This window comes from Malaclemys terrapin, chromosome 6 (genome assembly GCF_027887155.1).
Source record: "Malaclemys terrapin pileata isolate rMalTer1 chromosome 6, rMalTer1.hap1, whole genome shotgun sequence".
In the NCBI taxonomy this organism is placed as follows: domain Eukaryota; kingdom Metazoa; phylum Chordata; order Testudines; family Emydidae; genus Malaclemys; species Malaclemys terrapin.
Window position 1 is genome coordinate 100051956 of NC_071510.1, and position 27041 is coordinate 100078996.

The 27041-nt window shown below is 37.5% G+C and overlaps 1 protein-coding gene across 1 annotated transcript in view; it reads left to right on the forward strand.

Moving 5' to 3' along the window:
- DHX29 (DExH-box helicase 29) overlaps positions 1–27041 on the forward strand; it is a 35240-nt gene that overhangs the window by 6159 nt on the left and 2040 nt on the right. The window contains exons 5-25 of the mRNA XM_054032446.1: positions 753–892; positions 1551–1676; positions 2228–2354; positions 2659–2814; positions 3509–3674; positions 5275–5395; positions 6407–7009; positions 10175–10318; positions 10429–10605; positions 11965–12105; positions 14327–14471; positions 14749–14866; positions 15502–15586; positions 16255–16343; positions 17597–17725; positions 18715–18790; positions 19635–19859; positions 21714–21850; positions 22533–22626; positions 23640–23942; positions 25917–26048. Of these exons, the coding sequence (XP_053888421.1) occupies positions 753–892; positions 1551–1676; positions 2228–2354; positions 2659–2814; positions 3509–3674; positions 5275–5395; positions 6407–7009; positions 10175–10318; positions 10429–10605; positions 11965–12105; positions 14327–14471; positions 14749–14866; positions 15502–15586; positions 16255–16343; positions 17597–17725; positions 18715–18790; positions 19635–19859; positions 21714–21850; positions 22533–22626; positions 23640–23942; positions 25917–26048 (3434 nt within the window). The remainder of the gene's footprint in view (positions 1–752; positions 893–1550; positions 1677–2227; positions 2355–2658; positions 2815–3508; positions 3675–5274; positions 5396–6406; positions 7010–10174; positions 10319–10428; positions 10606–11964; positions 12106–14326; positions 14472–14748; positions 14867–15501; positions 15587–16254; positions 16344–17596; positions 17726–18714; positions 18791–19634; positions 19860–21713; positions 21851–22532; positions 22627–23639; positions 23943–25916; positions 26049–27041) is intronic.

The window sequence follows — 27041 nt, forward strand, 5'->3', positions numbered from 1 at the left end:
CAGTGCCATTAGGTAGTCTATAGAAAAAACTGTTTCCATAAAAATATGGTATAGAAAAAACAAGATGGGTGAGATTTTTTTTTTTATTGGACCAACATCTGCTGGTGAAAGAGAATTTGGTGCAGTGAAAGATTATTACCTCATGTGTCTCAGATCCTAGAACCAACAAGGCTTCGACAACACTGCAGATGGCGTGGAAATATGTTCCTATTGTAGACTGAAGGAGCACTCTGCAGCAGAGAAACCTTGGCACCACAGTGTCCCTCAGAAGGCTCAAAGGAAATTCATTAAATCATACATAAAGAGAGAAAATCCCCAAGTGGGCCTTGTATTCTACAGTTGCCTTTTTAAAGATGTGAATTACAGGTGGTTTGTGTTAATTTGACCCTGTTGTACAAGAGCAATAGCAATCACTGTGGTATGGAAATGCTACATAGTAGTAACAGTTTATTTCAATAGGATTAGTAGCAATTAGAACCAGGCGCAGAGTTGCTACTTTTTCTAGCTGTGTTTCGGACTTCCTGCCTAACTTTGGGCAAGTCATTTAATCTCTCTACCTCCATTTATGCATCTACAGAATCGATAGAACAAGCAGAAATCAGTATCTGCTCAGGTGAATATCAAGACCTGGGTTTGATTCAGTCCTACATGGTGTTTGTTTCTTATTTTTAGTTTGCACCCAGTGCCATTGAAAGTTTTTTTTTTTTTTTTTTTTTTTTTCCTGTTACTTGGAATTACTTTTTATGTTAAAGATGCATTACCTGAAGGATTCAGTCAGCAGTTTGAAGAAGAGCAACACAAACCTAGAGCAAAATTTCGTTCTCCTGTGCCACGGAGTGAAACTCCTCAGATACCAAACAATAAAAAGAAGGAAGATGGACCTGAAATAAAGGTAATTTTGAGGAATTATGGGAAGGAGTTTTCAATGGTTAAACTCCCACTGACTTTAGTAGGAGCAGAGTTATGTCAATGTAGAACATTATTGAAAATCCCATCCTGTGTGTTCAGTAATTTAAAGTACATAGAAGGATTTCTATTCTCTAGAGTGTAATGGTTGTAAAGATGTAACTTTTTTCACTTGAAGCTCAAAAAATGAAAGCTTTATGAAGTTTTGATGGTAACATTTGACTTGCTGGAAAAAAATACCAAGTCCCAGTACGGTTAAATCTCCTACTCTCCAGCCCCCACAACTCATTAATTCCATTTACCACTGCTGTATTCTGTAGAACAACACATACCCCTGGATGTAATTTTTATTGATTTGTGCCTATATAAGTTTGCCTCTGTGGTTTAGGAGTCCAGTACCACAAGCTATCAAATCTTAATCAAGATTCCACATAACCCTCTCTCCCTCCCTTCCCTGTTTCCCCCATAGTGGTTGTAAAACATTTATCTCGCCATCAAAAAGGCATGTATATAAATTGTGTGATGTTTTTTTAATTGTTTTGAATTTCAAGCAACATTTCTCAAATATTGACCAAAACAGCGATTAAACCTTTTCAGCTTCCTTTACAATTATCTTTTTAATCCTGGCTGTTCTTCTCTAATAGAGAGAGACCATGAAAGACAAAGAGATGAGTATGAAGGAATGGATTCTGCAGTATGCTGAGCAACAGAGTGATGATGAGAAAAGCGAGTCTGTGAAAAACGCAGAAGATGAGGAAAAGTTTGACCCTGTAAGCCGGAGAGCGATTTGTATAGGGAGTCTTTCTTTCAAATGGCAGTTTTCATGTAGTATTTATGTAAACTCTGGCTCTACCATATGTGTGTATTTGTTGAAAATCAAGGGCTGAATAACTGATTTAATCATTGTCTTAGTTTTTGTAGATTTGACAGATTTGCAGGCAGAAGGAGGGTTTTAAAAAAAAAAAAAAAAAAAAAAACCTTCTAGAAGTAATGCTTCCTAAGTCATTCTCCCTTTTGTTTTTGTGTTGAATGCAAAACTTTTGCTGCATAGTGCTAGAAAGGAAAATGCAGTCCCTTGAAGACTTAAACAAGTGGGATAATTGTTGTTTTCCATTCCCACCCTTGTGAAAAGTAATTTTTAGCCTTTTATTTTTATTTGTGAAATTAGAATTGTTCATTCTCCTGCAAAAGGATTTCTTTCATCTAAATATTGTGTTGGTGTGGACAGGGGTTTGGGAGGGATTATGCTTTATTATGTAGTTTGTAATTAATTTCACCTGCAAAATATCCAGGATGTAACTAATGATCTTGTTTGGAATAGAATGAAAGATATGTGCATTTGGCTACAAAGCTTTTGGAAGCAAAGGAACAGGCAAGTTCCTCCAAGCAAGATAAAGACAAGCAAAGCCAGAAGGTAGCACAAGAAAAAATAAGAAGAATTCAGAATGGTATGGACATTCAAATTATCTGTATCTTTTAATAAACTTACATTTTTAATTGTACAGTCATACTTTTGCTGGTAAATCTATCAACTATTAGGAAAAATCTCCTTAAGATGATACTTAAGTACCTTTTAACTGGTTTCATATCATTGCATGAATTGCAGACCTGCATGAATTTATTTTTGGTGTGACCCAAGATATTGAAAAATAACTGATTTTACTGGGTGCATTTCTGGCTGTCCAACTGTCACATTTTCAAAGGATGAGTGGTAAGCACATAAGAAAAAACAGCACCTGTTTCCTTTTGCAGAAATGGCAGCACTAGAAGAACATCCTGTGTTTAATCCAGCTATAAAAATTTCAAACCAACAACAAAATGAAAAGAAAAAATCGCCCTTGCCTCCTGAAGCTCATTTGAACCTGAACTTGCTTGAAAAATCTGGAGCTGCTGCAGAGGAAGAGAAGGGTATGATTGAAATTAAGAACAATACAAACTTCATTTACTGTACTCCAGTTAACTAAAGATTTGTAAAGGCCCCTGGATTGTGCATTCTTCTGTATGGTATGGGACCCCAAAACCCTGGATTACAATGAAGATAGGATGAGCCAACTTAACTTCCCAGCTGGCTTTAAAAGCAATATATTAATTGTAACACAGCAGCTTTAAAGTTTCTTCCCCCTCTTCCCTCCCCCCAGTTGTCACTTATGAGTCAGATCATGATTTGAATACATCTTTCTGTAGATGGAAAGCTAATGTGCTGATTCACTGCGTCTCCAGTCAGACGTTAATTTCCTTCAACAAAGTTCTTTAATTGAAACCTTTGACTATTATTCGGGATGAGTGATATCCTATATTGGTCCTGAACCACCAAGATCAAATCTAGTATTCTTTTAAAGAATTATAGCTGTATGCCAGATTTGCTATAATTAAGATTAAGTATAGATGTCGCCATACTGAATCAGGCTAGTGTTCTGTGTCTGACAGTGACTAGTATCTGTATTTACTAAATATAAATGCAGAGTCTTTCTAAAAAATTTTACTTTCTTCTAAAAATGCCTAGGTCAAGAGAAAATTACTTTGGGTTCATTCAAGAATTAAGAAAGTTTGGAGCCTCCATGTGAACATCTAAAATAATGTAAATTTTGTTCTACCATTTCAGTGAAAAAAAGGGAGCCTCGAGATGTAAGGAATTTTGACTACACTGCTCGAAGTTGGACTGGTAAATCTCCTAAACAGTTTTTGATCGATTGGTGCAGGAAAAATTTCCCCAAGAGTCCAAATCCTTCTTTTGAAAAAGTTCCGGTGGGTAGATATTGGAAATGTAGGTATGTACTTCTAGTAAAGCTGAATTTTCTACTGATTCATTTAACTATCTAAACTCTAGCTGCTTCCATTTAATTGAATGACTCTAAACATACATACTTGTTACTTTTTTGGGGGTATTGACGCAATTTGACAAATTTTACACAAATTTGTAAAATCAGTGTCACTGAATATGCATTTTTCACTGAAAAAAGTGTTGGTTGAAAAATTTTATCCAGCTCTACATATGGTAAGCTTTCATACAATATTTTGCAATAATGCCCACATCATCTAAGTACAGTAACTCCTCAGTCGTCCCGGTTAACGTTGTTTTGTTGCTGATCAATTAGGGAACATGCTCATTTAAAGTTACGCAATGCTCCCTTATAACGTTCGGCAGCCTCCTGCTTTGTCCACTGCTTGCAGAAAGAGCAGCCTGTTGGAGCTAGCTGGTGGGGGCTTAGAACCAGGGTGCACCGACACCCCCCCTATCCGCTCCCCTCTCCCTTAAGTTCCCTGTGTGGCAGCTGCCCAGCAGGCTAGCAATTGCTGGTCAGTTCAGCTGTCCATCCCACCACTGCTGTGTGCTGCTCCTGCCCTCTGCCTTGGAGCTGCTCCTGGGAGCCTCGTGCTTGGTGTGCAAGGGGGGTGCTAATGTCAGGGTGTCCCACTCCCCCTGCAACTTTACCCCATCGGGCCATCTCCACCGTGGGGGACGACACACGACAGGGCTCAGGATGGAGGGAGCTTGCTGGCAGCAGGTGCCGTCTCAACTTGCTGATCTACTTAAAAAGGCAGCGTAGAGTGGGGTCAGCATATTTAAAGGGGCAATGCTTGTATGTGTGTCTGTCTGTCTGTGTCTCCCCTCCCTCCCATGCTGTCTCCCCTCCCTCCATTCGTGCTGCCTTGTAGAGTGTGACGCTACATTAACAACAATATGTTAACCCTTCAGGGCTCAGTCAAGTGCTAGTTCATCATCTAGCAGTAAGGCATTCCATGTGAAATATCTCATTCTCTTCCACCCTCTGACTTCACCACCTCAACCACGCTTCACAATCATCATTGCTGTGTACAGTATTAAATTGTTTAAAACTTATACTGTGTATATGTGTGTGAAATATAGTCTTTTTGTCTGGCGAAAAAAATTTCCCTGGAACCTAAACCCCTCCGCCCCCCCATACATTAATTCTTATGGGGAAATTGGATTTGCTTAACATCATTTCGCTTAAAGTAGCATTTTTCAGGAACCTAACTACAACATTAAGCAAGGGGTTACTGTAAATGTTTGTTTCCACAAGTAGGTCACTTTAAGTTTTAATCAAAGGTGCTTTGGGTCTACTTGGTTTTGCTTTTTCATAAAACAAACAGCCCTACAGGTTATTGCAATCTCCCCTAGAGATCAGTTCCATAAACCTGTTACTACACTTCTTTATTTGTTTTATGTTGAACCCTTAACAGTTAATGATTTTATTTGTGTTGTGTTCTTTGTCTGATAACCTTCAGTTTCCACTTATTTGAATGTTACATATTAAGCAAAAATAGTAGGTTTAGTGCTACACCTACTACTAAATAGAAATGTCTCTGAAATATGATTTTATAGAACTGGTTTTTCTATCTTTGAAGGGTTAAGGTTACCAAATCAGTTGATGTAATGGCAGTGTGTCCTACAATTGTGACAGAGGATAGTATGCAAGCTCAGCATCTGGCTGCTACATTGGCTCTCTATCACTTAGTCAAAGGACAGGTAAGATTTTCACTACACTGGATTCTTAAGATGGAATGTATTGTCACATTAAGATTTTATTTGCTGACATAATATCCATATTCATCTTTTAATAATCTGAATCAGTAAAGATTTTCCAAGCTGGAATTCTCCCCGTAAATTAAACATTCACTTGTCCTAATTGAAAGTGCCAAACATAATCATGTGAGGCCGCAACGTGTAGCAAGACTTCATAGTGTGGAATAGTTTAAATATTGTAAAAAAGTTAAAAACGTTTTCTACCAGTTGCAGTACCCATAGGTAGAAACAGATGCTCAACATGGTTACAAATATGTGAACTTTCAACTTGCTTTCTTCCCCTTTTTACTTGTTGGACTTGCTCATTTAGAGAGAATTAGTGAGCTCTGGTATTTAAGTTGTTGTTTGGAGTAGTTTTTGATTAATGTGAGAAATTATCTTCTGTCTACTGTTTAGCAGTATAGTTGTCAAATAAATAAAACAGCAATACTTCTGCATCAGAGTATAGAAGACTTAATATTTTAATTTAATCAATCAGTCACTGAATTCACGTACAATCCTTGTGACAGTGTAAGAGCAAAAGGTCTTTAAACATCCCTATTGTACATTTTTTTTTTTTAATATGGTCTGTTGAAATAACTGATACTCCTTAAGTTTCATATATACTTTTTTCCTTGTTTTTATTTTTTTATATATCTTTATTCTAAATGTAAGATTTGGGAAAACTAATCATTCCTTAGCTGCAATCAAATACTAGCAACATATTTAAGGGAAGATTTGAGGTCTCAAATAAAAATGTTGTCATAGAAAGTACCCACACAGACTCTGAAGACAAGTGATTAAAATCTGCATCTATAGAGAGGAAGTTTTTAAGTATTTGGATCAGTGGTATAGTCTTTCATTAAAGATTTTTTTTAAGGTAACTTCTAGAATTTTTAAATTGATTTGTAGGTGAAATGTCAGTGAAACTACAGAATAATACATATTGTCACTTTTTCTATGTTTTCTCTAAAGTCGGTTCATCAGTTGCTGCCTCCCCCATATCGAGATGTTTGGTTAGAATGGAGTGAAACTGAAAAGAAAAAGGAAGAAGAAAGCAAGTTAGAAACTAACAAACCTCGTGATAACTTTATTGCTAAGTTATTAAACAAACTCAAACAGCAGCAGCAACAGCAGCAATCTGAAAACCAACCCAAAGTCTCAGAAGATCCAGAGGACTCCTGGGAAAACTTAGTTTCCGAAGAGGACTTCAACAGACTGTCTCTTGAGACCACAAGCACAGATGATTTGGAACCTGTGAGGATCCTGTTTAAAAAACTTCAAAGTTCCTCCAGATACCAGAGACTTTTAAAGGAGCGACAACAGTTACCTGTGTTTAAACACAGACATTCAATCATAGAAACTCTTAAAAAGCATAGAGTAGTTGTTGTGGCTGGAGAAACAGGCAGTGGCAAAAGTACCCAAGTGCCCCATTTCTTGTTGGAGGATTTGCTGTTAAATCTGGGGGCATCAAGTAAATGTAATATTGTCTGCACACAACCCCGAAGGATCTCAGCAGTGAGTCTGGCTACCAGAGTTTGTGAAGAAATGGGCTGTGAAACTGGACCTGGAGGAAGAGTAAGCTACTACTTGATTCATGGCTAATTGCTTGGGCAACTGGTTTTATAGGAAATTTATTTTTCTGTACATACTGGAAGCCTCATAATGTTTAGCATGATTTTACTTAAAGACCTCTTTCCTTTGCCTTAAAACGCATTTTCCTATGCTTTTTGTTACACTGGATTACTAACTAATAGGGCTGTCGAGCGATGAAGAAAAAATTAATCGCATTGTTAATAATAGAAGACCATTTATTTAAATATTTTTGGATGTTTTCTACTTTTTTTAATATATTTCAATTATAACAATACAAAGTGTACATTGCTCATTTTATATTAATATTTTATTACAAATATTTGCACTGTAAAAAACAAAAGAAATAGTATTTTTCAATTCACCTAATACAAGTACTGTAGTGCAATCTTTGTCATGAAAGTGGAACTTACAAATGTAGAATTATGTACAAAAAAACCCGGCATTCAAAAATAAAACAATGTAAAACTTTAGAGCCTACAAATCCAATCAGTCCATATCTTGTTCAGCCAATTGCTCAGACAAACAAGTTTGTTTACATTTGCAGGAGATAATGTTGCCCGCTTCTTGTTCACAATGTCACATGAAAGTGAGAACAGGTGTTCCCATGGCACTATTGTAGCCAGCATCACAAGATATTTACATGCCAGATGCGCTAAAGATTCATATGTCCCTTCATGCTTCAACCACCATTCCAGAGGACATGCGTTTGTGCTGATGACAGGTTCTCCTTGATAATAGTGTAAAGCAGTGCAGACCGACGCATGTTCATTTTCATCATCCGAGTCAGATGTCACCAGAAGAAGGTTGATTTTCTTTTTTGGTGGTTCGGGTTCTATATTTTCCTCATTGGAATGTTGCTCTTTTAAGACTTCTGAAAGCATGCTCCACACCTCTTCCCTCTCAGATTTTGGAAGGCACTTCAGATTCTTAAACCTTGGCTCGTGTGCTGTAGCTATCTTTAGAAATCTCACATTGGTAACCTTCTTTGCATTTTGTCAAATCTGCAGTGAAAGTGTTCTTAAAATGATGATAGTCCTCATCCGAGACTACTAAAACATGAAAGATATGGCAGAATGCAGGTAAAATAGAGCTGGAGATGTACAATTCTCCCCCAAGGAGTTGTCACAAATTTAATACATTATTTTTTAAATAAGAAGTGGACAGCATTATCTCCTGTAAATGTAAACAAACTTGTTGGTCTTAGCGATTGGCTGAACGAGAAGTAGGACTGAGTGGACTTGTAGGCTCTAAAGCTTTGCTTTGTTTTGTTTTTGAGTGCAGTTATGTAACAAAAAAAATCTACATTTGTAAGTTGCACTTTCACAATAAAGCGACTGCACTACAGTACTTGTATGAGGTGAATTGAAAAATACTGTTTCTTTTTGTTTGTTTTTTACAGCGCAAATATTTGTTAAAAATAATATAAAGTGAGCAGTGTACACTTTGTAGTCTGTGTTGTAATTGAAATCAATATATTTAAAAATGTAGAAAAAATCCCAAAATATTTAATAAATTTAAATTGTATTGTATTTAAGAATGCGATTTTTAAAACTGCAATTAATCACGATTAATTTTTTTTTACTTAATTGCGTAAGTTAACTTCCACATTTTCAGTTTGGCTCAAATCATGTGTAATACTGAGGGGCAGGGCCAGATTAATGCAGGGGCTTTAAGGGCTGCAGCCCAGGGCCTTGGGCTAAGGAGGGCCCCGCAAAAATAAATCCATAATTATATATGATTCAGTGGTCACCAACCCGTGGATCACGATCGACTGGTTGATCCTGGCTCCTCTGCCAGTTGATCGCGATCTCCAAGCCACTAAAACTCCAGTGGCGCAGCAGGGCTCAGGCAGGCTGCCTATGTGCCGTGGCCTAATGCCACTCCTCTCCGCACGCCATCCCCGCCCCCAGCACCATCCCCCGCAGCTCGGCCAATGGGAGCTGTGGGGGCAGCACTTGTGGGCACAGGCAGCACATGGAGACACGCTGTCCTCCTCCCCTGAGAAGCTTGCAGAGACATGCCAGCAGCCGGCTGCTTCTGGGAGCGGCATGGGGCTATGGCAGGCAGCCTGTCTGAGCTCTGCTGCACCGCTGGCCGGGAGCCACCTGTGGTAAGTGCCTCCTGGCCAGAGCTTGCACCTCACACCCGGTCCTGCACCCCAACCCCCTGCCCCAGATCAGAATCCCCCCTCCTGCACCAAACTCCCTCCCAGAACCCTCACCCTCTCCTGCACCCCAACACTCTGCCCCAGCCTGGAGCCCCCTTCTGCACCCAAACTCCCTCCCAGAAAGAAACTAATATAACAGCTGTTCTAAGGTAAGAAGTAGGCTATTTTGAATTAATTATATTCTACATGTTTTAAGACTGAAATGTAACCACAGAACAGCTTTGTTAATTAAAAGGCAAGTTTAGTATAGCGTCAATAGCCTCGATGCCATAATTGTGATCATTTTGTTTTAAATTAGGAAAAAGACTTGTATACAGGGGCCCCACAAAATCTAATAGCCCTGAGACCACAGGAGAGTTAATCCAGCCCTGCTGGGGGGGGCGGGTGGGGGTGTGTGTCTGTGTGTGTGTGTGTGTGTGACACTGATACAGTTGCATTGAAAAAATCATTGCCTTAATTTCCCAATATGTGGGCTTTGTGAGGATTTATCCCTAGTGAACTTTAAATATGAGCTGTACAAGTGCTATTCTAACTATCTCATTGGCAACTGTCAATATACACCTCTACCTCGATATAACGCTGTCCTCGGGAGCCAAAAAATCTTACTGTGTTATAGGTGAAACCGCGTTCTATCGAACTTGCTTTGATCCACCAGAGTGTGCAGCCCTGCTCCCCGGGAGCACTGCTTTACTGCATTATATCTGAATTCGTGTTATATCGGATCGCATTATATCTGGGTAGAGGTGTACTTAACTTTCTAGTCCAAGACCTCCCTTAATTGATATCAAGTAGAAACTAATAATTGTGTCAAATTTTGTTTTGGATTTGAAAATAATTCACCATGCTATTTTACTAGTAGTTTATGCAGTGCCTGAATTCAGTGTTTAATCTTAATTTTAATCTTTGTGTATCTGTGATATATCTAGTATTTTAAACCACTGCTATACATTTTAAATACTATCCTATAAATTGTTTTGTAGAATTCCTTGTGTGGATATCAAATCCGTATGGAATCCCGAACGGGAGAAGCTACTAGATTATTATACTGTACAACAGGAGTTCTGCTTCGGAAATTGCAGGACGACAGTCTTCTTTCAAATATATCTCATGTTATTGTAGACGAGGTTAGCAATTCTCTTACTTCTACTTTGCTTTTGCACAATTGTATCTTTCATGGGAATTATTTGTATTTATGCCTCAGACTAATTCACTCTTTACATCCTTTTAATTCAAGGTTCATGAAAGAAGTGTCCAGTCTGATTTCTTGCTAATCATTCTGAAGGAGATCTTACATAAACGTTCAGACCTGCATTTGATTTTAATGAGTGCTACTGTAGACAGTGAAAAGTTTTCCAGCTATTTCACCCACTGTCCCATTCTAAGGATTTCAGGAAGGAGTTACCCTGTTGAGGTAGGTAAATGTTTCTTTATATCTACCCACACAAATAAGTTCCAGTAATATGTCATCCAGTTGTATCTGTTACAGCAGCAAGAGAAGGTAGTTTTTCATCTGAATTTAAAACCATTTTAGTTCTTTTTATCTTTAAAAATCCTAAAATGGCTTCAGTGGTTCTAAGAACAGAACTCTGTACTTGGATTTACATCATATTTTGCCTCTGCCAATTCAGACCATCCACAGAATAATTGAGACCATCCACAGAAATTCTTAAACATCATTTTTAATTGTGTGTGTGTGTGTGTGTGTATGTATGTGTGTGTGTGTGTGTGTGTGTGTGTGTGTGTGTGTATATATATATATATATATATATAATAATATTTTTTTTAGATGTGCAGTATAAATGAAAATCAAATTTTAAGTTCCTTCTGTTTCTGTGGCCCTGATGCTTGCAATTTTCCTTTGATGTGTTCTGTTGTGTTAGGCTCGCATTTCAAAATGTCTCTCCTCTTACTGTTTATCTTTCACCTTATAATTTTTTTATCAAATACTTAGTAACTTTGAGATGCCAAGTAATGTTAAAGCAATATATATGGAGTATTCTATGCGAATTGCTGCACATCAATACTGACTGATATATCTCTGTTGCTGAATACTAGATGCACTAGTCATCTAGTATTAAATGACCAAGTACATTGATTGGTTGCTTGTTATTGTCTTCATTTTTATTTGGGGGGGTGGGGGAGGTAAAATAACTAAAATGCTGCTTACAGGGTTTCTAATATACCACATACAGTGCACTAAATACACAATCCATCACAATTTATTTTTGTGATCCAGCATTGTTAAAGCTGTGATACACAAGGACAAAGCCTCTAACACATCCTTCTTGCTGCTTTAAATTGGTTTACTGACTTGCTCAGTTTTTTAATATGCTCCTAAAGTAATAGAGTGATTCACTTTGTTTCCATATAAATAATAAGTGAAAAGGGAAAGATCTCCTTGTGATATTTATTTATTCCCCACCCCACCCCACCTCACAGACCTCTGGGCTGCTGTTTGGGTATGGGGGTGGGTGCAGAAGGGGGATCCTTAACATTGTTATAGGTACTTAATAGCTGTATATTGCTTTGCCCTTTTAGAGGAAGGAGCAGAAAAAGGGAGTGGCACTATATGTTGAGGAGCAACATATAGCGCAACTCCATTTTTCTGCTGTTAAGGAGCAGCATATAGTTTACTGTAGACGGTAGGATCTTCTTTCTTAGCTAATGTTGTAGGAAATTTCCTTTTCAATCCTAAGAGTGTGTGCTTTAGAAAGACAAAAAGGATGTAAGTTTATTTTTTGTATTTACTCCTCTCAAACTAATTCTGTAGGTTTTCCACGTGGAAAATGTTATTGAGGAAATTGGTTATGTTCTGGAGAAGGACTCTGAATATTGTCAGAAGTTCATGGAGGAGGAGGAAGAAATAACAATAAATGTTACTAGCAAAGGCGGAGGAATCACAAAGCATCAGGTAAAACACATATTTTCTCTTCGGACAATCTTGTTTAAGAACATAAGAATGGCCATGCTGAGTCAGACCAATGGTCCATCAAGCCCAGGATTCTATCTTCCAACAGCGGCCAGTGCCAGATGCTTAACGGGGCATGAACGGAACAGAGCAACTTATCAAGTGATCCATTCCCTGTGGTCCAGACCTAGCTTCTGGCAGTTGGAAGTTTAGGGACATCCAGAGCATGGGGTTGTGTCCCTGCCAATCTTGGCTAATAGCCATTGATGGACCTATCCTCCATGAACCTAATCTAATTTTTTGTTGAACCCAGTTATGTTTTTGGCCTTCACGACGTCCCATGGCAATGAATTCCACAGGTTGACTGCATTGGGTGAAGAAGTACTTTCTTTTAAACCTGCTGTCTATTAATTTCTTTGGATGATCCCCAGTTCTTGTATTATGTGACTGGGTAAATAACCCTTGCCTAGTCACCTTTCTCCACACCATTCATGATTTTATAGACCTCTGTCATATCCTCCCTTAGTCAACTCTTTTCTAAAATGCATAGTCCCAGGCATTTTAATCTCTCCTTGTTTAGAAGCTATTCCATACCCCTGATGATTTTGGTTACCCTTCTCTGCACCTTTTCCTATTCTAATGTATCTTTTTATGAGAAGAGTTGTCCAGAACTGTGCACAGTATTCAAAGTTTGGGCATACCATGAATTTGTGTAGTAATAGTGTATTTTCTGTTCTTTCTCTTTTTTCTTTTTGACAGCTGATCCATTTGCACAATGGTATCAAATCATCACAATTAATACAATACTAATTTAGCTATATACAATTATGATATTTCCAATGGTTATGAAACCATATATTCAGCAACTTACTGAGTCATCAACTGCGTGTTTTCTGGTGGCTTCATCAACAATTATTTGCGGCTGCCCTGCTGTCACTACATTTTTTTAATGTTGATTCCCAGTTAAATTGTACCTTCAACATCTTGTGCACACTCCCAACTCTTGATACATTTAAGCAAATACTGGGCAAAGCTCTTGAATATACTCAGGAACAATTCTGCTTAGTTATGAAGATGAACTAAGGAGAGCGGACAGAGGAAAAGTGATGTCCCTCTTCCAAGCTGCTTCCTGCCACTTGGGCTGCCAAAATGAGACACTACTTACAGTGGATTATCTAGATGTAAAAAATATTATATCACATGTTCTGCTCCCCACTTCAAGGTGAGCTCCCCCTAAGTGTGGTTCATATGTCTTGCAGGGCTCTGTGGAACTAGTTCCCCTTGGTGGGGCTTAAATGCCCTTCGGGGTTTCACTCCCCCCCACTGGCTAGTTGGCTGTATGTTGTATGAGAAAGGGAGGAGACTAAGTGGTAGCACTCTCCTGAGCACCACCCAGTCACTGCCCAAAATGATAGTAGGTAGGGCACTAGTTAGGGCAGATCTTCATGTATTATGATTGTCCCTCTCCTTTCTGAATGCTTTGATTAGCAGTGAAATAGTTGATATTAGTGGCATTTAAATTATCATTAGACTTAAGAATTCTCACATTATTGAGATAGATAGGGGCAGCTCACATCTCTGAGCCCTAACTCAGGGCTTGTCTACACTTAAAATGCTACAGAGGCTGTGCTGCTATAGTGCTACTACCTACACTGATGAGGGGGTTCTCTGATGTAGATAATCCATCTCCCCGAGAGGTGGTTAGGTTGATGGAAGAATTCTGTCAACCTAGCATTGTCTACACTGGGACTTAGGTTGGCTTAACAATGTCAGTCAGAGTGTGGCTTTTGCACACCCTGACCGATGTAGTTAAACCACCAAATTTTCTAGTGTAGATCAGAGCTCAGACAAACATGACTGCCTCAGTTTACATTTTAGTTCACATTTTCATGGTTTCTTTTGCAGCAATAAGAGCTAGAAGAGACTTGCTTGTTACTTTTTAAATTAAAGCACAGGTTCTGGAGCACAGGATAGCAGCCTCAAAAACAAAAAGTACCAGCTTGCCAGGCCTTTGTGAGATGGTCCAGTGTGAGCACTAGGGATGGACAAGATGGACCTAATGGAACTTTATTATTATAAAATGGACTATATGATGTCCATTTTGTACATATTTTGCCTTACAAGACAATGAAGCTAAAACACTTAAAGGGCATAAATGTCTACGTTCTCCTCTCTTGTCTTCCTCTTACATAAAGTTAATGTTACCAATTTCTTTCCCTTTTAGGAATATGTCCCACTCCAGTCTGGATCAGGTGTTGATTTGGATCCTTACTATCAGAAGTATAGCAATCGTACACAGCAAGCAATCTTCTACATGAATCCCTACAAGATCAACCTTGACCTTATCTTGGAATTGCTTGCCTTCTTAGGTACTTTGTCACTTCCTAAAACATTTGTGGATTTTTAAAAATTCTTTCAATGCTCACTTTCCACATACTTTGAGACTCCATTTTCATGGATTTCTTATTGTTTACTAATGATGCTTGGTACTAGTAAGGATGTTTGATTTCATTCCTATTAATGATGCCTCCCAGAAAAGGCCCAGCTCAGGAATCATAGAGTAGTATTTCCTATTTCAAACAGGGAAATGTCAAATAGGATTTTTTTCTAGCTTTTTAACCAGGTTTCTATATTATATCCCTACAGATAAAAGTCCCCAGTTCAGAAACATAGATGGTGCTGTATTGATCTTTTTACCAGGGCTTGCTCATATCCAGCAGTTATATGATCTCATTTCAGCTGACCGAAGGTTTACAAGGGACAGGTAATGAAAGCATTCTCATTTGAGAAATGTGTAGTGTTCTTGTCTTAGTTTTTAAGACTGGCTGTTTCTGTTATAGGAAAAGAGAATTGTATTTAGCATATAACTTACTTTTTTTTCCTCAGAATATGTTTTCTCAATCCATCATTTTTGTTTTTCTATTTTCTCTTTCAACTCTGAGCATAAGTGATAAATATTTAGATCCTTCTGCAATCAAAATTGCCTTATTTTTCCTCCAAATGAACTTATTTGCTTTAACAGTGAAGAGCTTCTGGATATTTTAATTCTGAAATAAAAACTGACACTTTCTTCCTTTTTGCTGCACCTGCCAAATACTGTCACTGTAGTTTAGAGTCAATATACAATTGCATAACAGGTTAAAAAAAGAGTTTCTACTATTATCTCCACCAAACTGGAGAATGACCATATCAAGTATTATCATTTCACACATTTTTCCTTTCATATTTTACTATCATTTATTTTTAGTATTGTGTAATCATAAATTAGTAATACAAAGTCTTACTATTATTTATGTATATTCTCTTTCCTTCCTCCAACCCACCAACATTACCTCAGGCTTATTTAAACATTTGTTGAATAGTGTAACTTAATTGTTGAATAATGTCTCCTTCTTTCAGGTATAGGTTAATAGCTCTGCATTCTATTCTTTCAACTCAAGATCAAGCAGCTGCATTTACATTGCCCCCTTCTGGAGTTAGGAAGGTATGGGATGTTTAAAAATGTAAAATTCACTATTGTAATATAAATCATCATCTTGCTCCCTCTACTTTATATACTTTTTGTGTATATGAATTATCTTAATAAAAAACTTATGAAGTTATACAACCGTGAGTTGTCTTCGAAATTCTCTTGCTGAAAGCAGAGCATTGTACTCTATTAACAAGGTGTTCAGGGCCAGATAAGAGTTAACTTCAAAGGATTGTCAACTCATCATACTAAATCTTTTATATAGAATAAAAACATTTAGTTTTTAGTCATTTTTGTTTTACTGTAGCTTTTTGTTGTATAAGAAAATGGATCCCTGTCACTTTCTTAAAAAAAAACTTTTTAGGAATCTTTTCCCTTGCAGTATTTTGTACACCTTTATACACACAAGCTTGTGAAATACCATTTTACTTAATGACAAATTGTTCAGTGGAAGGTCAAGCAACCTTTGCAAGTGCAAGCAGAAGTTTAAACCAATTATATGATAAAAAAACTAGTACAAAAGCATGTAAAGATCCCCCTTTAACTCTTTAGTCCTCCCAGACATTTCTGTAGGGATCACTTTTTATCAAGTTCTCTCCAAATCTGAGTTTAAAGGAATGAAATTTATAGAAGAACTATTTCTGTAATTAATTTATCTGAAGATATGGCTATTTCATTTGCAGATTGTTTTGGCAACCAATATTGCTGAGACAGGTATTACGATACCAGATGTTGTCTTTGTAATTGACACTGGGAGAACAAAAGAAAACAGGTAAGGGTTGATCTTCTTAAGTCTTTGTGTTGTGTACAGTTTTGGAAATAGATTCCATAGGGGCTTTCCACTAGGTTTGTACCTCTTCAGATCTAGGTTTAAATTCAGGCTTTGGTCAAAAAAGTAAGTTGATTGGTCTGATGATAATGGCGATATGTCCAAATCACAAAACCATGCTACAGCTTGGTACAAGTCTGCTGATTTTCAAATGGTGGTGTTGTCACAGATGCACAGGATCAGTGCTGTGCTCCTAGCTTTGGAACTGTCGCTTGGAGGGGATCCCTTTGCTGTGCCAGACCTCCCCAAGGGGTCACACTCTTCCTTCATAGCAGGCCATGCAACACTGTTGCCTCCTGAAACTGAACCTTTGGGCTTTAGCCCTCCCGCTTCTCACCGTGAGTTTGGTTCAGTGAGTCCAACTGAGCCAGACTCCTGATAGAGACTTGTACACTCTTCAGGGATTAATGCACCTCTCCAAATATTACAGTAACACTCAAACAGCTTTTCAAAATGCTAGAGTTTATTAGTCAACTGGAACACAGCATAAGGATGTCCTTAGGGTAGCACATCGAGAAACGAAGGTTAAAGCATAGTCTGTTCTGATCAGCCCAGAGCCCCAGTCAAGATGTAGTGAAACTCCATTTTCAGGCTCTCTCTCTGTCTGACCTCCTTAATTGGTTTCTAGGGGAGAGAGCTCCCAAGTTCTCTATAGCACCCACCTATGTATCTTAGTCTGTCCTGAGAGCAAATTTAGTCCCTTTTTCATCTCCACTTGGTAACAATGCATCAAATAGGGGAAACTGAGGCGCGCACACAGAATTCATAAAAATATTACAAAAATTCCCACTTTGTCCCAAGGAGGGGAATTATTTAGAAGTGTTGGAATGCACAACTAGAAGTAATGGGATAAAATTTTAGGTAGATTACCTTTTCCGTAACTTCCTGACACTGAGATGCTGGCTTTGGTCTACTTCAAATGTACAAAGTACTAGAAAATGTATGGTAAACAATTCAGCATTGGCAGGAAGATGGACTTGATGAACTAATACAATAGGTCTCTTTCACCTCTATCGTCTACATTTGATTAATGAAGTAATCAATCGTGTAAGGCTTACAAAATAGGGCTTTCAAAACTAAGTTTTATAACTTTTTATGATGAGTGATTTTATTTTTAAAAATCAACTTTAAATTAAATGAAAATTTGAATCTGACAGTAGTCCTTATCTACACATTCTGTGCAAATGCTTTTTCAGGTACCATGAAAGCAGCCAAATGAGTTCTTTGGAAGAGACCTTTGTCAGTAAAGCAAGTGCTTTGCAGCGTCAAGGGAGAGCTGGACGTGTCAGGGATGGATTCTGCTTCCGAATGTACACAAGAGACAGGTACAGTAGCTTTAATGAGCAAGATTTTTTAAGTCAGGCAACTGTTACAGTATTCATTGCAAAAGCCTGTGTTAAAATGCAGTGTAGTGGTTGCAAATTAAACTGAAGTGAGGAAATACAAAAGTTCGGGATCTCATAAAAGTACTTACATGATGTGTGTAATATGGATGACTTTGTGCTGTGTAATCCTTAACTTTTGCAGTTCCTGGCTTTTTTTTCAAATTGAATTTATAGCCTTAATGTTTCTTTAACAGAGGTGACTCAGATTTTTAATTTCCTGTTTAATAATGCTTCAGTTATGATTCTTTTCCCCAGAATTTTTTTTAAAACTGTAGAATTCTGCTTTAAACATCACCATAAATTTGCCCCAGTGTCCGATATAAACAAACCCTAGCTCTGGAATCTTGAAGTTTAGCTCCTTACCTTCCAAATCCATAGATTTAAAGTGGGCTGTCTATGGATGCGGGGCAGGGGAACTAACTATGATGTTATACTGCTCCATAGTACGGAGAGCAACAACATAACTAAAAACCTACAATTCCCTTTTTATTTCTTTATTTTATTTATATATATATCTATCTATATATATCCATGTGGCTAAGCCCTCAAAATAAAGGTTTTTATGTATACATAAAAACCTTTACTTTGAGGGCTTAGCCACATGGTAAAGTTTGAAGTTCCACTTATTTGAGTTAAGCATGAGCAAAAACATATTAGAAATTATTTCAAAATAGTGTTCCATTGTCCATCACTATCCTTCTCTCTCTCTCACACACACCCACCCACACCGTGATGTATGCACATGCTTAGCTCACAAATGGGAAATATATTCTACTCACTCTTTACTTTAAAACCCATGCATGTACCCCCAAAAAGAATGTCCATCTGAAAACGGAGGACTGTAATTTAAGATGAGTTGTAACCTTAAGTCAAGTCTTGTTACAATGAAATTTGTAATACTGCGTGTCTTTATTATTGTGGTATTGCAGGTTTGAAAGTTTCATGGAATATTCCGTTCCAGAAATACTGCGTGTGCCTTTAGAAGAGTTATGCCTTCATATTATGGTACAGTCTTGTTTCTTGAATTTCTCTTACCTTTGTTCCTTTAGAATCAGCCAGAAAGGTGTGTGTCCTGCTCTAGTACTACTATTTGGGTTGTGTGGGTCTGTGGAGATGTCTGTCTCCTCTCTTAGTGGAAAATCCACTATATGTATTCACTTTAAAAAATCCAGAGCATGTTGCTGGGGGGGAGGAGTGTTACTCATCTATTAGAATATAATACTATCTAATCTTCAGAATGGAATCATTTGCATTTCTTCCCAACATCAATCTGAAGGAAATCTTTTATGAAGAAAGGTCCCTGTTAAAGAACCAAATCCCAGTCCCTGTCCATATTACAAATATATGGAATGTGCATGAGGGACCTAAGCAGAGGGATGGAATCCTTCTTTCCCAACCCAAGAATGTGGGGTGTAAGGCATGTGCATATCTTCTGCATATAAATTTGGGCTAATAGATTCATGGAGTTCCAGACTACCGACCATGCCAATGCATCGCCACCTCTGTAGCTCTGCCATAAAGACCAGATTGAAGCCATGTGTGATAGGTGCAGAATCCCTTGTTCACTTTCTCTACACTCTGGCCCTCCCTCTACAGTGGAGCCATCCTAATGTCACTGTGTGGGCCTGCTGCAGTCCTGCATCAGGGAAGACTTGGCACATATGAGGAATGTGAATGAGTGGGGTGTGGAAAGAGGAGGATGGTTGGCCTCAGAATGACTGAATAGGCAACATGCCTTCTAGATGTCTTTGCAGCCCATTGTTTTAAAAATATCTGTTTTTGTTGTTCTCTTTTGGTTAACATTTGCCAGATAGGTTTAGATTGAATTGTCTATCCATTTAATCCACAGAAATGCAATCTTGGTTCTCCTGAGGATTTCCTCTCCAGAGCATTAGACCCTCCACAGCCTCAAGTAATCAGCAATGCAATGAACCTGCTACGGAAAATTGGGGCTTGTGAATTAAGTGAGCCCAAACTGACTCCATTGGGCCAGCACCTTGCAGCACTACCTGTCAATGTAAAGATTGGCAAAATGCTTATATTTGGTGCCATATTTGGTTGCTTGGATCCTGTGGTAAGTTGACAGGTATTGCAGTTTTCATCTAGATGGTTATGATAAAAACAATGATAAAAACCTTGAGACAGTGAATTTTTAGGGGTGAATTTCTATGAAATTTGCTTTCTTACAAAAACTCTTGGAATAAAATATAGGAAATGAGGACACAACACATTGTTTAAAAAAAAAACACTTAAATGCAATTTTTGGATAGTGCTCTTGTTTCTATGCTTATTTTTAAGAAAGTGGACTGGTATTTTTATTTATCGATACTCTCCCTCATCCTTTGTCCCCGCGCACACAAAAGAAAGTGGCCAGACTCGGTGCTCTAGTCACTCTTCCAGTTCTGTCTACTAGTGAGCCTATGAAGTGCAGTTTTAACATAAACTATCTTCTTCACAGTTTTAAAGGGACAATGACAATTGAAGTCACATCTGTCTGAAACTTTGACCGACTGTTGTTACAAGCAGTACTTATGATGGTTATTTTTCAGTTTGTTTTACTTTGAACATTTGGCAGAACTTGTGTGTACTCATTTTCAGTCTCTCCTGTTTTTGTTCTTGTTTCACAGAACAATAGGGGCGAGAAAATACAGTACTTCCAAAATCTGAAACACCTTATGATTTTTGTTGCACTCAGGTGCTGATGTGGGACCTGAAACTGCTTTTTAAGTTGACAGACTTCAGATTAGTGTCCTTTTTAAATTATTTAAAAACAAACAGTTCATGGTAGTGTCAATATGCAGCACACATTCTTCCCTTCAAAAGCAAATCCATTTCACCCATTTTCACCATATCCAACTACTCAGTGCTGGAAACTGTCCCTTCTTCCCCAGCAAATATAGCAATAGCTCAAATGCAATTTAGATCCTTTGCACCATATACAACTTAATCTGATTCCCCTGTGTAAAACGGAATCCCACTAGTTGCCAAAAAATAGTGAGCAAAAGCCAACAAATGGGTTGTGTATAGGTTTTGTGTTTAGGGAAAGTTTTATATAATAAAATACTCAGGGTGCAAACAAATATTCAATACTTGTTGCACTATAAAAGCCTGTAGTTCCCATCTTAAAGACCCAAGAGTGAATCTAGCTAACTTTGCAATCCGTTTATCAAAATGCCTCTCTTCACTACTGAAATATTACTTCAATAATTTTCAAGTACCATCACTCAGATATCACTGTACTTGATATAGAAGCAGTGCGAGAGGAACATCATTATTACAAAATTCTACTAAATCAAGGAACTACCGTGAAGTGCAGATCTGAGACCAAGATTTGCACTTTATTCTACTACTACACCTGATCAGGTCTTGTTATGACTCATTCCAACCTTAAAATTATCATTATACAATAGACTCTCTTTACACTTTTCACGTAATCCTAGTTGACTGTACATAGTAAGAGGAAGTGTGAGCCCTCGATTGAGAAAAGGAACTAGGAGGTCAGATTCTATGGTTCTAGTCCCATTTGTACCACTGGGTTGGTTTGATTTGGGGCAGGTCACTTATTCTCTGTGTACTTCATTTTACCTACCTGTGAAAAGGTATAAAAATACTTACCTGCTTCACACAAGTGTTGAGATTTAATAAACTAATGGTGGGAAAGTACTTTTTAAAATATTTCAAGGTGCTATGTAAGTACAATATCTTCAGTGAATCATACACTGCAATAAACTATATAAAATGCAATCACTCTGTCATTGTGACTTAATATGAAGCAAGACAAGGAATATGGTAAGTCTTGTTGAAACAGGAAATCTAGATTTATTTTTATTTTATTTATTTAAGTGTGATAAAAGCCTGAAGCCTACTATTTTAAATTTTATTTTTATTATGTTGTTTATACTTCTTAATATCTTGCTATTGATTACAGGCAACTTTAGCTGCTGTAATGACAGAAAAATCCCCTTTTACTACACCAATTGGTAGAAAAGATGAAGCAGATCTTGCAAAATCTTCCCTGGCATTGGCAAACTCAGATCATCTGACAATTTACAGTGCATATCTAGGGTAAATAATCTTTTCTAAAATATTAAAACTTAAAGCAAATAGAACCTTTTGATTGACTGTCAGTAATGGTGTATCCTTTAAATATTGCTATTAAATACATGATCCTAAATGGTTTTGTAAATTTCCTTTTAGAATAGCAGAAATATGTGATAAGTACTATGCTACTTGAGGATTAATAAATGGCCCAATTAGTCAGTCACTTGGCCTTCTAACACCACTTATGGCAAGCAATGCAGAAGCATACTGCTTGTGGTGCCCTAATGCTTCAGGTATTTCTGTAGCTGTTTTGTAGTGAGCTACAATTTAAAACAAACACACAAAAACCGCAACTACCAATTAAGGTTATAGTCTTCATGACTGTCAACCAGGAACATTGCTATTCTATCTCCAACTGTCAGAACATACAATCATCTGTCAATTTATAGAAGAAACACCTTTATTTATTCATGGGCATGTAATTTTACATGCTGTGAAATGCTTGTCCTCTCCTGATCTCTGGGAGACATACATTATTGATCCAGATGATACCAGTTAGTGTTTTATCATTAAGTCAGTGGAGGATCCTTTGTAAGAGTCCATTATCACTTTTTTTTAATGTATTTGAACTTGGATTCCTCATCTCTTTGTAGATAGCCATCAGTGTTACTTTTGGAATTGTAATAACCCAAGACTTTTTGTCTAGGTGGAAAAAGGCTCGTCAAGAAGGAGGGTATCGCACTGAAATGGCTTACTGCAGAAGGAATTTTCTTAACAGAACCTCACTGTTAACTCTGGAGGTATATCAAGATACAAGCCATGTGATTCTGCCCAGGAAGGATGACTGTTAATTTCCCTTCAGAAAATTCAGCATATAACTTTAAAGCAGTGATATACAGTACTCATGTTAGTATACAGACAAGATAACAAATATGGGCAAATAGAATGTTGAGAATAGCTTAGATTCTTATTCAGACTGGCTAAATCTATCCTTTACATGTTTTGAGGTGCAAGCCCCATTGATATACATGTTTGCATAGAGTTGCTCTGATGAAGTTCATACTACAGCACTTTATACAAAATAAAACTTTGTAAGGTAAAATATTACTTAACAAGGGTAAATAAAATAACACATGGTTAGCCTATATCATTCCTTCTACTTACTAAGTACTTGTATTTCACTGTCAAGCTTGGAAGATGATAGGTATTAGAATAGATTACTTAAGAGGGGTTGTAGAATCTCCATCATTGGTGGCTTTTAAAAACAGGTTAGACCAACACCTGTCTGGGGTAGTCTAGGTATACGTGGTCCTGCTTCAGCATGCGGGGCTGGACTAGATAACTTCTCAAGGTCCCTTCCAGGCTGAATTTCTATGATTCTGTGATGCCAAATCCTGACTTTTCTAAATGCATTTTTGCCTCCAAAATGAAGGCTCCAATAGTCCTTTCCAGGACTAATCCCCAGGAAATAGGAGAAGGGTGCTTAACATAAATGTGTGCATTTTTTGCTGTCAATTTGTCTTCTAAATAGCTGGGAGACAGAGACATACTTGCATCACTTTCAGGCCCACATTCTCAGTGTCTGAATCCTAGAAGCCTGATTTTTGTTTTGGTTACTCATCCAAACAGCCAAGATTCCAAGGCCTCTGCAGGTATGACTGATTTTTTTTTTCTAGATAAGTCTCTGAGTCTGTTAGTTGGGGATATTGGGGTGAAGTCTGACTGTGCTGGTGGCTTGATAGTGTCCCTTTTAATAATCAGTATTTTACTATTAAGTTATTAATGTACCTGTTTTGATCAAAACTAATTTCAGGATGTGAAACAAGAACTAATAAAGGTGGTCAGGGCAGCAGGATTTGCAGCACCTACAACTCATCATAGGTGGGAAGGAAATGGAACCACACAATCCCTTTCTCTTCAGGAAATAGCCCTTCTTAAAGCTGTGCTGACTGCCGGGCTGTATGACAACTTGGGGAAGATAATGTATACGAAGTCTGTAGATATCACAGAGAAATTGGCATGCATGGTGGAAACTGCTCAAGGTAAAGCACAAGTGCATCCCTCCTCAGTAAACAGAGATTTGCAGATATATGGATGGTTGCTCTATCAAGAGAAGGTAAGGATCTTGTATTTATATCACTATCTGATTAATTAGAGGCAATTATGTGACAATCTTGAAAGCAGTTGCACATTGGCGTAAACCCCATTAGACCAGGACTTATCAATTTACAAACACCTGACATGCCTGTGGTGCTATATAAATGGAACATAATGTGAAATATACTTGGATGTGCAGTTCATCTTCAGAACCATCAATGCCTTGTCCCTGAAATCAGTGTGGTTTAAAAAAAAAAAAATGCACCAGGTCCTAAATAAGGCACACATAAATGTGACTAGAAATGAAGGCCAATAAATCTAATATTGACTAAACTGACAAGCTTACAAATGAAAGTACCCTACTCTTTATCAGTCAACTTTTCACAAAGGGTTAATGTATTGTGTATAGTACTGTTTATTTAAAAAAAAAAAAAAAAAAAGTTGATCACTTTTCTGTTTGGTGACTTAGTTAGAAAGAAGTGTCAAAAATATGTAGTCCAAGTAACAGTCGTACTTTGACCTGTACTATGCTATCTGTCCCTACTCACCTCTACGTCCTTAAAACATGCTGCATGCCCTCTCTCAGGCCTGAAGAGATACTGACTAGCTTAACTTAAAACATATTCACAAAAATTGTGAAATCCAAGACACGCTGAACTTCAAAACTGAACTGCATTTTGTCGCTCACCTTTTCCCACCTACTTCCACATCCTTATCTGTGTGTTGTCTCTTTAGACTGTCAACTCTTTGGTGAAGATGTATGTTTTATTTCGGTGTAAAAAATTATACAGCAATTCTTTTCAAGTGTTTGTTGTCGTACCAGTGGACATTTTATTGTAAGGGAGTACTAAGCTACCTATTGATATTTAATGCTGTACATCTACAGGGCTCTTTCCAAACAGAGCAGACAACATTCCCTGCGCAAGGAGCTTGCAGTATAAAGCAAGATGTAGGACAACAGCTAAAGTTAGAAAGGGAATTGACACACTGCTGAGAACAAGTTAGGAATAGTCACTGAAAGTAATAGATTTCAAGAAAAGTGGGAAAAATACTTTGTTAATAAGAAATGTAAGATTTGCCAAGCCTAAAATCACTGATGAAGAGAAGAGACAAAAGGAGCAAATCTCGGGGGGGGGGCAGGCATGTCAGTGGGAGTGGGATTGTCAAGGGAAGAAACCTTGTTCAGTAAATGTTGTTAAACAGTATTTTGTTTGCATAAAATTTATTAATCAGTGTTAATACATTTCAGACCTATTAATGTATGTATAGTCCCCTCAGTTGCTCAGAGATTAAAACAATCTACATTATGACTACTTTTATAAAAGCATTCTAAAAGAAACTTTATTTTTGATGTATATTATGAGAATTTCAGTATTAAAAACCCTCGTTGCATTAATTCTAATAGGGGTTTTTTGCATTGAAAATGTTCACTGTATCAGGAAACAATTTCTGGCAAGCAATATTGATCCTTGCTTGACTGAAAAAAACAGTAGTGCAGTGCATATAGACTGCATGCATCTCTAAGTATATATGCATTAAACTAATTTTCTGACTGTACCTGCTTAAATTTTCACATTGCAATAAATGTTATTTCCCTTTCAAACACTGCACATTCAGCTGTATATTCATAGCCTTTGTACAATCTGCTGTAGGCTACCATTATCTTTTGTTTATAATCTTAATCACATAATTGTGGTCTTCCTATTCATCCAGTGCTCTTTAAAATTCACCTCTAAAGGATCACGAAAGGAAAATTTCTCCCAGTGGCATAAGCCTTTTTCTCTTTCTTAAAGACTAAGATTTTTACATATCACACAAAGTATAGGGCAGATAATTGGGCATAGCCTACATTCTTTCACTGTTTACTAACATGAGTAGCATATGTAATGATGTCTCAGAGGGGAAAAATTGACGACTTGCTTCATGAAAGTAGCATTCCAGTTCAGTGTTGTAGTTTTTTAATGCTTTTGTTTGTGTGTGTTTTTATATGCAGATAAGATATGCCAAGGTGTACTTGAGAGAGACTACTTTAATTTCCCCCTTTCCAGTTTTACTTTTTGGTGGAGACATAGAAGTTCAGCATCGTGAACGCCTCCTGTCTGTTGATGGCTGGATCCATTTTCAGGTTCACATATGTTCTGGTTATTTCTTGTGCCGTTAAATGGCTGTGCATTTTGTATCTGAAACACATTGAAGTGTGAGTTTAAGATAGTTAAGCGAAATAATGGGAATTTTGTTAAATGTGTAATAAGGTCATGTGCTTCCAAGAGATAGCAAGAGTAATTTAATAGTATGCTATTTTTAAAAAAGAATGTTTGCCCTTGTTCATAAAGAAAGATTGAGGTATTATAAGAATAGATACTATTGGAAAAACACATTTACCCGATTTGGAGGAAGAGGAAATATTTGCTTTAAGTAAGTGTCATAACTGAAAATGTATTTAATTGGAACGTTTTGAATTCATAGGTCCCAATCCTGTAAAGATGTAGTCACCTGCTTAACTTTAAACCCTCGAGTTATCCAATTCATTTACATCTCAGATGAGTTTCGTCTTGGGAGTGAAAGCTGTGAGAAACATCTAAGACTTAAAGCAAACACTCTTGCGCTCTCTCTTTCTAAACAGAAGAAATTCTAAACGCATTTTCTGAATGCATTTAATCTGAGGCTGAAAATGAAAACTGGCCACCTGCTTTTTTTTTTTTTTTTTTTTTTTTTTTTTTTGGTAAATGCTACCAAATAACAGAAGAAATATGGGAGTTGCCCACCTGCTGTCAAATTGCTTACATTTTTTCTTCTAGCTCTGTTCATTTTATACCTCATGCTACCCCCTAGGAAGAGTGCATGTTGCTAATTTTATGTAAGCATTCCCTGAAACTCAGAATGAGATACAAATATTGTTACAAGGAAACACCAGTTAATGACTGAATGCACTTGTTACTCAACACACACAGAATTTTTAAGATCAGCCTTTCTTTGGGGGAGGGACAGGTAACACAGCTTTCTGGCTGTGTGACTGAAATGAGAGACAACCATATGTTCTTATTAGCCAATTCAGTTTGAGATCCACATTTTTCCTGGGCAAATCAACATAAGTTTTTTAAAGCCTGCAGGCGATAGT